General features: G+C 37.4%; 2 protein-coding genes across 2 annotated transcripts; both read right to left on the bottom strand.

Annotated features, from left to right (window-relative positions):
* Positions 1 to 71: 71 nt before the first annotated feature.
* LOC129105925 (uncharacterized) lies at positions 72 to 4824 on the bottom strand. Its single transcript, XM_054617199.1, has 5 exons — positions 4590 to 4824; positions 3043 to 3285; positions 2486 to 2775; positions 1543 to 1670; positions 72 to 1327 (listed from the first exon to the last, which is right to left on the bottom strand). Exons 1-5 carry the CDS (start codon positions 4777 to 4779, stop codon positions 1129 to 1131), a joined length of 1050 nt encoding a protein of 349 aa, XP_054473174.1. The 5' UTR covers positions 4780 to 4824; the 3' UTR covers positions 72 to 1128.
* A 253-nt stretch (positions 4825 to 5077) lies between these two features.
* LOC129106155 (uncharacterized) lies at positions 5078 to 9782 on the bottom strand. The gene is made up of 5 exons (XM_054617493.1): positions 9557 to 9782; positions 8029 to 8364; positions 7239 to 7525; positions 6574 to 6701; positions 5078 to 6355 (listed from the first exon to the last, which is right to left on the bottom strand). The coding sequence occupies exons 1-5, from the start codon at positions 9663 to 9665 to the stop codon at positions 6157 to 6159; spliced, it is 1059 nt and encodes a 352-aa protein (XP_054473468.1). The 5' UTR covers positions 9666 to 9782; the 3' UTR covers positions 5078 to 6156.
* Between the last annotated feature and the right edge of the window lie 2068 nt (positions 9783 to 11850).

Here is an 11850-nt window from a genome sequence, read left to right as displayed (position 1 = left end):
GGGGTTATTGTATATAATCGCATGCTTTAGACCTCAACAACTGATTTTTCTGTTGAACACTTTGACATTTCATCACCTTTTAAGTGGATTTGGTGAACTTCTATACAGCAGTTGTTTAATTTACACACAGAAGCTACATTTTTGTTCATTCGTAGAAAATGTTTTGAGTCCACCTGATGAACGTGAGTCCAATATTCTCTCTGTTTTAGCTCCATTTTTGGTCTCCACCAACTGCGTAGGCAAAAAGCTGTCTCTTCAGCTGCTAAATGCTCCAATATGTTCAACAACTAGTTTCTCTGTTTGTCTTCTGAGATAAATCTCTTTTTTTCAGATTTATTTCAGCCAAAAACGATACCACGGCCAGAGATATTCACGCTTTTTTAACAACAAGTTTGTGCCGCTTAATGCCTGATTTATTGCTTAACACACCCGCAATGGTTATCAGTGTCAGCACGCCGAAAGTGACGTTGCTTCGTTAGACACGCCCCTCTGCTGTTTTTATTTCCACATGTTCGCCTATGCATGCCAGTCTGTGCACATCCAACATTTTCGAACATGAGTTTTTGATGCACTGCCCCCTACAGTTTGGGAGAATATTGATTTGGCGAGAGGAGAAACAATAGATTGTATATGAGAAGTGGACATAGTCGTCGTGACGTCACCCATTGGTTTGTGGACTGATGTTTTGAAGCCTTGAGTTCTGCGATTTTGCCGTCGCCGTCTTGGATTTTGGCACTCGCCAAAACCTCTGAACCATGAGTTACCATATTTCGAATGCAGAGGAGTGACGTAGAGAAAAGTTAAATCATTAACAATTTTGTGTCAGCCTTTTATTTATTGTTTTATAATAACATAAAGAAAAATCAAGGAAGCAAATTCATGTTAAACGAGAATATAAGGTCAAACGTGTCAGTTAAAATTTAAATGTTAATCATACAGGGTTTTACTTAGTTACTGAGACGAGTTTGTCGTAATTATGTCATCACGTACTTTAATAGAAATCAGTAATTAGTAGTTGTTTGGATTTCATTTATGATTAATAGTTGCTTGATTGATTATAGTGAATTCTTCATTATCAGATGAAGAACAGAGGACACAGCTTTTTTCGTACACGTGTTGTGTTTTCGTTTAAAGCTGTTCTCTCTTACTCTCCCCCACGTTGGAAAACTCCCACGTCTTCTTCCCTCCCTTTGGTCGATGCCCTTTCCTCCCTCCGCTTCTACCGATTGGCTGTTTCGCCTTAAACTCGTAGGTGTCCTCCAATAGTGTTTTTCCTCTGGGGGAGTAGCTGATGTAGGACCAGGAGAGGGCGGAGCCATGGTACGGCCTAAAAACACAATAATTTTCAAAATGGTGGATCTTTTTTAAGTTTAGAAAAAACATGAATATAGAACTATTATTATTATTATTTAAAATTATTATAAATAATAATAATATATATGACTGGACATTTAATAATAAATAACAGTGGTTTGTAGTGCTAGTCCTATATAGAGAAAGGTCACATACCTCAAAACTAGACACAGAAACACACACACTTACGCGTAGACGCCGCTGGTCATGTAGTTGAAGACTTCTTTGTAGCGGAGAGGATAATCCCAAATCTGGACGTCTGTCAATTGACCGTCAAAACCTGAAAAATCTATCACAGGCTCACCTGACCAGTAATACTGAACACACACACACACACACACACACACACACACACACACACACACACACACACACAGAAGACAGATAATATTAGAGGCAATCATGAAGACTAAAGATGAAAGAGTCTTAAAGTATTTTTTTCACAGATGGAATATGAGTCATCTCAGGGTTCATCTATCCGTTTAGGTATTTATTAATATTCCTCTCAATTTTATTCAGACATATTTGAGTCACGAATTTTTGCTAAAACTAATCTGATACTAAAATAATCTCCTCAGCCACTTTAAATTGGCTCCTTCACAGTGATTTGTGGTTAATTAAACTGATTTAATTGGAGTGAGACCTTCATGTACTAAGTGTCTTAAACTTGCATTCTCTCTAATGTCCATCAGGGGGCGACTCCTCCGGTTGTATAGAAGTCTATGAGAAAATGATTCTCCCTCGATTTGTTCCCTCACTAAACATTGTAAACATGAGTTTATGGTCTCAGTCTCTAGTTTCAAGTCTTCTTCAATACAGCATGATGTTCATTTAGTAAATGATGGTCCATTTAGAGTCAAATAGACCATAAAGCAGGGTATGCTTTATGGCGGGGCTTCCTTGTGATTGACAGGTCGTTACCACAGCCATATACTGTGTCTCTACGTCACTCCTCTACAGTCCAAATGTGGTCACTTCCCTTCACTGGTTGCAAAAAAACAAGATGGCGACGGCCAAAATGCCGAACTCAACGCTTCAAAACTGTAGTTCACAAACCAGTGGGTGACGTCACAATGACTACCTCCACTTCTTATCAACAGTTTTGCTCCAGTATGTGCTGCTTTGTTCTCACCTGAATAGGCAGAATCTTCCTGACGCTGATGTCCGAGCCACTAAACACCTGGGCCACATTCTTCATGGAGTCCACAGTGAGGCAGACTCTGGTCCAGATGTCCGGTCCAATGTTTGACCAGAACTTTAAGTTAGGTCGAAGGTAGGTGCTGTATGAACTGTATCTTCCAAATTTCAGTTCATACGACCCATCACTAACGGCTGTCAGCGTCAGAGGGTCTCTGCTGGATGGACTGAGTGTGAAGAGTGAGGGAAGGTAGTCGGCCATGTAACGCACACACACAGACACACCTGCAGGAGTCACATGGGCGCCGTGGATCAAGTTGTGTTAAACAAATGTTCTTTGGTTGTTTTATTTTATGAATTGGTCAGAAATCACTTAATGCAGCTTCAATCTGCAAAACAGTAATACAATAATTCATTTTTTAAATTTGAAGTCTTATCAGGCAAAGAATACAAGAGAAAACATGACAGCAAACATTTACCTTAAAGTCACATTGTGGATTTCAAAACCTGACACTGATGTTTCTGCTTTATGTGGTTTGTCAATGTACTCACCTCTAGTGGCAGGTGGTGTGGTCCAGGGTTGGTTGGTGGTCCAGGGTTGGTTGCTGGTCCAGGGTTGGTTGGTGGTCCAGGGTTGGTTGCTGGTCCAGGGTTGGTTGCTGGTCCAGGGTTGGTTGCTGGTAAAGGTTGGCCAGGTGGGAGATGTAGGAGTATAATAGGGTGAATAGAAGGATATTCCTCCTCTATAAGAAGACAAAGTGAACATCTTCCCGTCTAAACTCATTCCAGGTGTTCCTAGAGGAAGAAAGAGGAAAAGAAACCACACAAACATGTTGCCAGCATTATATTTAATCTCCTTTTCACTCGTGCATCCTCTTACCATACAATACAGAACATTGTGTTAATTAAAATAGTTTAGAATGGACTAATAAGACATATTTCAGATTTAAATGTCAGGTAGGACTTTGAGATTTCTGCAAGAGCTGCAATACACTTTAGTGTGTTCTAGTTCATTGTTTATCTACTTTCGCAGATACTATACAACAAATCAATTTACTCCATCAGATTATTTTACACAGTGCAGCAAAACATATATCATAAAGTGAAATTAATATATTTTCCAAAGATATTTTATTGCAGATATTTCTGTGTACGTGGCTTCTCACCGCTATCCACAATTATTTTTGAATGCATTCTCCATCGACATCATTTTTTAGTCCACGTACAATTTATTTCCAGGGTGAAAACACTACATATATATTAAATTATTTAAAGGTCCAGTGTGCAGGATCTGCCGACATCTAGCGGTGAGTTTGACAGAAACTACTGCCTTGTGCCAAGCATGTGGGGAGAAAACACAAATGGTTCTTCATAGAGTAAGTGTTTGGTTTGTCCGTTCTGGACTACTGTAGAAACACGGCCCCCCTCCTTGTTAAGTTATTAATATCATATTCCATTTCTGCAAATATATATCTACAAAAATCTCCAAACTGTACCTTTAAATAAAATGTTTAAAACGTGCTGAGAGTGAAATCTAGAACTGGGTCAGTGCTTCCATCGCACCAAGACAAAAAAAAGAGGAAGTTTGGGCTTTTGAGCTTTTAAACCAGCGTTTGTTTCCACTGTTTTCTTTCCAAACACACACACACACACACACACACACACACACACATACACACATACATACACACACACACACACACACACACACACACACACACACACACACACACACACACACACATTTATTAAATATCTCAAATAACTTCCTGGTTAAATGCAAGTTATATAAACAAAAACTTAGACAACAACTAATACAGAGGAACTCACACTGTGCAACATGTCAAACAGTAAAAAATAGAAAAGTGAATATTAATCTAACTGTGTGTGTTTGTATGTTTGTTTTACCCATCTTGTGAGGACATACATCTATTTACACAGTCACATTGTGGGGACTTTCTCTCCTTTTGAGGACAAAATGCACGTCCTTATTACACAATTTATTACATTTTAGAGTGGTTTTGGTTTAAATTCAGGTTAAGGGTTAGGATTAGTTTGGTTAAAGAAGAAAAGAAAACTGTTTATGCATGTGTTCGTACCTGTAGTTGGCCATGTCGTTGTTCTTTGAGTTGTTTTTGCTGTGACGGTCAATGCTGACATCACCGCCAACACCACGGGAACATAAAGCGGCATGCTCTTCATCCTCATCCTCAGACGGCTGACCAGAGTCTCTGCAGTGAAGCGTCTTTGTGTCCTCGTTGTGTGGATGTGTGTGATTTTTATTTGCATGTCGTCCTTCTGAACTGCAGCTCAAAACACTTTCGTTTCCTGCGTCAGAAGTCGGGGGATAAGTTTCGTTTCTGCAGACAGACTCCCCTTTGTCTCAGTCCTGCTCTCCAGATGTATCAAGAAATACATTATGATGGTGAAGTTATCCAGAAATATATAAAGTTATTAAAATGTCCTTTAACAAGCTCCAACAATACAGAGATAAACAATGAAATTGAATGCATCAATCATTATAATCCCATATATAATATGTTATATTATTTTATTATTATAATACAATTACAATTTAAAACAACTGATTTTTCTGTTGAACACTTTGACATTTCATCACCTTTTAAGTGGATTTGGTGAACTTCTATACAGCAGTTGTTTAATTTACACACAGAAGCTACATTTTTGTTCATTCGTAGAAAATGTTTGAGTCCACCTGATGAATGTGAGTCCAATATCCTCTCTCTGTTTTAGCTCCATTTTTGATCTCCACCAACTGCGAAGGCAAAAAGCTGTTTCTTCAGCTGCTAATTGCTCCAATATGTTCAACAACTAGTTTCTCTGTTTGTCTTCTGAGATAAATCTCTTTTTTTCAGATTTATTTCAGCCAAAAGCGATACCACGGCCAGAGATATTCACGCTTTTTTAACAACAAGTTTGTGCCGCTTAATGCCTGATTTATTGCTTAACACACCCGCAATGGTTATCAGTGTCAGCACGACGAAAGTGACGTTGCTTCGTTAGACACGCCCCTCTGCTGTTTTTATTTCCACATGTTCGCCTATGCTCGCCGATCTTCATTTTCGAACATGAGTTTTTGATGCACTCCCCCCTACAGTTTGGGAGAATATTGATTTGGCGAGAGGAGAAACAATAGATTGTATATGAGAAGTGGACATAGTCGTCGTGACGTCACCCATTGGTTTGTGGACCGATGTTTTGAAGCCTTGAGTTCTGCGATTTTGCCGTCGCCGTCTTGGATTTTGGCACTCGCATTCTTGTTTTTTTTAAACCTCTGAACCGTGAGTTACCATATTTCGAATGCAGAGGAGTGACGTAGAGAAAAGTTAAATCATTAACAATTTTGTGTCAGCCTTTTATTTATTGTTTTATAATAACATAAAAAAAAATCAAGGAAGCAAATTCATGTTAAACGAGAATATAAGGTCAAACGTCAGTTCAAATTTAAACGTTAATCATACAGGGTTTTACTCAGTTACTGAGACGAGTTTGTCGTAATTATGTCATCACGTACTTTAATAGAAATCAGTAGTTGTTTGGATTTCATTTATGATTAATAGTTGCTTGATTGATTATAGTGAATTCTTCATTATCAGATGAAGAACAGAGGACACAGCTTTTTTCGTACACGTGTTGTGTTTTCGTTTAAAACTGTTCTCTCTTACTCTCCCCCACGTTGGAAAACTCCCACGTCTTCTTCCCTCCCTTTGGTCGACGCCCTTTCCTCCCTCCGCTTCTGCCGATTGGCTGTTTCGCCTTAAACTCGTAGGTGTCCTCCAATAGTGTTTTTCCTCTGGGGGAGTAGCTGATGTAGGACCAGGAGAGGGCGGAGCCACGGTACGGCCTAAAAACACAATAATTTTTTCAAATGGTAGATCTATTACAAGTTTAGAAAAAACATGAATATAGAACTATTATTATTATTATTTAAAATTATTATAAATAATAATAATATATATGACTGGACATTTAATAATAAATAACATAGTGTTTTTTAGTGCTAGTCCTATATAGAGAAAGGTCACATACCTCAAAACTAGACACAGAAACACACACACTTACGCGTAGACGCCGCTGGTCATGTAGTTGAAGACTTCTTTGTAGCGGAGAGGATAATCCCAAATCTGGACGTCTGTCAATTGACCGTCAAAACCTGAAAAATCTATCACAGGCTCACCTGACCAGTAATACTGAACACACACACACACACACACACACACACACACACACACACACACACACACACACACACACACACACACACACACACACACACACACAGAAGACAGATAATATTAGAGGCAATCATGAAGACTAAAGATGAAAGTTGTTCAAGTGTTTGTAGAGTCAAAAAAGTTATTTTTTCCCAGATGGAATATGAGTCATCTCAGGGTTCATCTATCTGTTTAGGTATTTATTAAAATTCCTCTCAATTTTATTCAGACATATTTGAGTCACGAATTTTTGCTAAAACTAATCTGATACTAAAATAATCTCCTTAGCCACTTTAAATTGGCTCCTTCACAGTGATTTGTGGTTAATTAAACAGATTTAATTGGAGTGAGACCTTCATGTACTCGGGGGGACAAAAAATCTAGATGGCGACGGCCAAAATGCCGACCTCAACGCTTCAAAACTGTAGTTCACAAACCAGTGGTTGACGTCACAATGACTACCTCCACTTCTTATCTACAGTTTTGCTCCAGTATGTGCTACTTTGTTCTCACCTGAATAGGCAGAATCTTCCTGACGCTGATGTCCGAGCCACTAAACATCTGGGCCACATTCTCCATGGAGTCCACAGTGAGGCAGACTCTGGTCCAGATGTCCGGTCCAATGTTTGACCAGAACTTTAAGTTAGGTCGAAGGTAGGTGCTGTCTGAACTGTATCTTCCAATGCGCAGTTCATACGTCCCATCTGAGGCTGTCAGCGTCAGAGGGTCTCTGCTGGATGGACTGAGTGTGAAGAGTGAGGGAAGGTAGTCGGCCATGTAACGCACACACACAGACACACCTGCAGGAGTCACATGGGCGCCGTGGATCAAGTTGTGTTAAACAAATGTTCTTTGGTTGTTGTATTTCATGAATTAAAAAAAGTACCAGAAGAAAAATAAATTGTGCAGACAACAGAAACAGAACTAGGTTTTTCAGATATGTTCAAAATGCAGAGAGTGCTTTTGAGATTAACATTTAAATATAAATGTTTTAATTGTTAAATTGATGCAAAATGTTTCATTCAGTTAGCTTTGATTAGACACAAAACAACCACAAAGAGACAAAATAACCACAAAGACACTAAACGACTATAACAACACACAAACAACCACAGAGACACACAAAACCAAATAAAAATTAAATTAAGTCTATCTGCCCCCTTGTGGTCAGAAATCACTTAATGCAGCTTCAATCTGCAAAACAGTAATAAAATAATTCATTTTTATATATTTTAAGTCTTAGAAGGCAAAAAATACAAGAGAAAACATGACAGCAAACATTTACGTTTGTGAATGTACTCACCTCTAGTTGCATGTGGTGTGGTCCAGGGTCTGGTGGTGGTCCAGGGTCTGGTGGTGGTCCAGGGTCTGGTGGTGGTCCAGGGTCTGGTGGTGGTCGTTGCTTTGGTGGTGGTGGTCGTTGCTTTGGTGGTGGTGGTCGTGGGTCTGGGGGTGGTGGGTTTGGGGGTGGTCCACAGTTGGTATCTGATCCAGCGTTGGTTTCCGATCCATGGTCGGTTGCTGGTAAAGGTTGGCCAGGTGGGAGATGTAGGACTATAATAGGGTGAATAGAAGGATATTCCTCCTCTATAAGAAGACAAAGTGAACATCTTCCCGTCTAAACTCATTCCAGGTGTTCCTAGAGGAAGAAAGAGGAAAAGAAACCACACAAACATGTTGCCAGCATTATATTTAATCTCCTTTTCACTCGTGCACCCTCTTACCATACAATACAGAACATTGTGTTAATTAAAATAGTTTAGAATGGACTAATAAGACATATTTCAGATTTAAATGTTAGGTAGGACTTTGAGATTTCTGCAAGCGCTGCAATACACTTCATGCACAGTGTTCTAGTTCATTGTTTATCTACTTTCGCAGATACTATACAACAAATCAATTTACTCCATCAGATTATCTTACACAGTGCAGCAAAACATATATCATAAAGTGAAATTAATATATTTTCCAAAGATATTTTATTGCAGATATTTCTGTGTACGTGGCTTCTCACCGCTATCCACAATTATTTTTGAATGCATTCTCCATCGACATCATTTTTTAGTCCGCGTACAATTTATTTCCAGGGTGAAAACACTACATATATATTAAATTATTTAAAGGTCCAGTGTGCAGGATCTGCCGACATCTAGCGGTGAGTTTGACAGAAACTACTGCCTTGTGCCAAGCATGTGGGGAGAAAACACAAATGGTTCTTCATAGAGTAAGTGTTTGGTTTGTCCGTTCTGGACTACCATAGAACATACTACCATAGAAGCCCCCCTCCTTGTTAAGTTATTAATATCATATTCCATTTCTGCAAATATATCTCCAAAAATCTCCAAACTGTACCTTTAAATAAAATGTTTAAAACGTGCTGGGAGTGAAATCTAGAACTGGGTCAGTGCTTCCATCGCACCAAGACAAAAAAAAGAGGAACACACACACCCACATACACACACACACACCCACATTTTTAAAATATCTCAAATAACTTCCTGGTTAAATGCAAGTTATATAAACAAAAACTTAGACAACAACTAATACAGAGGAACTCACACTGTGCAACATGTCAGTAAAAAATAGAAAAGTGAATATTAATCTAACTGTGTGTGTTTGTATGTTTGTTTTACCCATCTTTTGAGGACATACATCTATTTACACAGTCACATTGTGGGGACTTTCTCTCCTTTTGAGGACAAAATGCATGTCCTTATTACACAATTTATTACATTTTAGAGTGACGCCTTGGTTTAAGTTCAGGTTAAGGGTTAGGATTATTTTGGTTAAAGAAGCCAAGAAAAGAAAACTGTTTATGCATGTGTTCCTACCTGTAGTTGGCCATGTCGTTGTTCTTCGAGTTGTTGTTGCTGTGATGGTCAATGCTGACATCACCGCCAACACCACGGGAACATAAAGCGGCATGCTCTTCATCCTCATCCTCAGACGGCTGACCAGAGTCTCTGCAGTGAAGCGTCTTTGTGTCCTCGTTGTGTGGATGTGTGTGATTTTTATCTGCGTGTCGTCCTTCTGAACTGCAGCTCAAAACACTTTTGTTTCCTGTTTCAGACGTCGTGAGATGAGTTTTATTTCTGCAGACAGATTCCTCTTTGTCTCAGTCCTGCTCTCCACAAAATAAGATCAAGAAATACATTATGATGGTGAAGTTATCCAGAAGTATATAAAGTTATTAAAATTTCCTTTAACAAGCTCCAACAATACAGAGATAAACAATGCAATTGAATGCATCAATCATTATAATCCCATATATAATATATTATTTGATTATTATAATACAATTACAATTTAAAACATGTATTTATGTATTTATTAATAAACATATTTACTTGTATCATATATTTATTAATACTATATTATTATCATCATCATTATTATTATCATTATTATTATTATTATTATTATTGTTATATTGTAATCCCATAATATAATATATTATTCTATTATAATAATACAATTACAATAAAATAAATGTATTTATGTATTTATTGATACACATATTAACATCTATTATTTATTCTTTAATACTAGATTATTATTATTATTATTATAAAATTGTAATCCAATAATAAAATATATTATATTTATTTATATTATTATAATAATAACAATGTAATACATTGATGTATGTTTTCATGAATAAAAAAGTTTACATTTATTATTAATTTATCAAAAGTATTATTATTATTATTATCATTATTATTATTATTATTATTTGTTATCCAATAATAAAATATATTGGAATATTAGATTATCCAATAATCCAACCATATAAATATATTAAAAAAAAGTAGTACTTTTTCTTTTGGTACTTTTAGTGTATTTTGATATGAAAGTAAATCTGCATTGTAGTATTGCTTCTTTCACTTAAGTAAAAGATCTGAGTACTTCTCCCTCTACTGCGTAGGAGAAGGGTGTGATGATTTTATGATTCATCAATACCGCTGGCTGTTTGGTTTGTTTTGTGCTGCTGGGAAGGACTTTGACCCTTCAGACCTTCCTCATTCTGTGAGCAGACTAAGATCTGGAGCAGATGGCCCCTTCAAAACAAAAGTGCTCCAGTGAAAAAGCTGCAGAATCCTTTATGTTGGTAGTTAATTTAAATCAAAATTAGTCGGGACCAGATAAAACAAACAGTGGTGAAATGTAACCAAGTACATTTACTCAAGTGCTGTACTAGTACTTTTACATTAATTGAGTATTTCAATTGCATGCAACTACTTTATGCCATTACATCCCATTTTAGTTATTTTACAGATAACGCTTTTTCATCCCCTTCCACCTATCTCAACATTTGGTTCAGTATTAGTTTATGGATTATTGTACAATCAGCACTGGTTACGTGTGTGTCTTTGTAGTCATTTGTGTGTCTCTGTGGTTTATTTGTGTCTCTTTGTTGTCATTTGTGTGTCTCTGTGGTTGTTTTGAACTGGCTGATCCAGAAATTGATTTTCCTGAAACACAAATGCACCACAATCCGTGTACAGACATGAGAAGAACATTAGAAAAAAAGTGGGGAACGTAAAAGAAAGCAGCTCTGCAGAGATTTTCTAAACTTATTTAATTATATTATACTGTGTAGTACAGTGATGCACTTGGAGTATTTTCTATGATGCATAATGTAAGAAGTGTAGTATTTGTACACCATTTATTTACCGGCATTCTTAAATATTACTCTGAACAACTTTGCACAACTCTTCACTTCAAGGATAAGTCTGGTGTTATTCTCTTCTGTCTGTTCCTGCTGAAGACCTAAATCCTTAAAAAGAAAACACACATATATAAATGCTTAGTAATTTAAAAATATACTACAGTTTGTGTGTTCATGAATTTGGTGAATTTGAATTTGAATGATTCAGAAAAACTGAAGGATGAAGTGTTTGTCAAAAGACACAAACAAAAAAAGGTATAACTGATTGACCAATACCAATCAGAGAAAGTTTTGCAATAGAGGGTTCAGTGTTACTTCATGGAGGATTGTACATTCAGCACTGACAGTGTTGTCATGATCTAGGTGGAGGAAACCGGCTGATCCAGAGAACAATGGACTACGTGATGAAGTCTCACTCTGCTGAGATTTCCCTGAACCACAAACACACCACAGTCT

Source organism: Anoplopoma fimbria, chromosome 17 (genome assembly GCF_027596085.1).
Source record: "Anoplopoma fimbria isolate UVic2021 breed Golden Eagle Sablefish chromosome 17, Afim_UVic_2022, whole genome shotgun sequence".
Classification (NCBI taxonomy): domain Eukaryota; kingdom Metazoa; phylum Chordata; class Actinopteri; order Perciformes; family Anoplopomatidae; genus Anoplopoma; species Anoplopoma fimbria.
This window is presented reverse-complemented; position numbering and strand designations above follow the sequence as displayed.

Excerpts from the sequence above, each read along its gene's own strand:
- LOC129106155 (XM_054617493.1), bottom strand. The coding sequence starts at position 9,665 with ATGAGGATGAAGAGCATGCCGCTTTATGTTCCCGTGGTGTTGGCGGTG. Across the intron at positions 8,365-9,556 it reads AACGACATGGCCAACTACAG|GAACACCTGGAATGAGTTTA; the intron begins GTAGGAACACAT and ends TTCTTCCTCTAG. Across the intron at positions 7,526-8,028 it reads CACACCACATGCAACTAGAG|GTGTGTCTGTGTGTGTGCGT; the intron begins GTGAGTACATTC and ends TGACTCCTGCAG.
- LOC129105925 (XM_054617199.1), bottom strand. The coding sequence starts at position 4,779 with ATGCAAATAAAAATCACACACATCCACACAACGAGGACACAAAGACGC. Across the intron at positions 1,671-2,485 it reads GGAAGATTCTGCCTATTCAG|TATTACTGGTCAGGTGAGCC; the intron begins GTGAGAACAAAG and ends GTGTGTGTTCAG. Across the intron at positions 1,328-1,542 it reads ATGACCAGCGGCGTCTACGC|GCCGTACCATGGCTCCGCCC; the intron begins GTAAGTGTGTGT and ends TTGTGTTTTTAG.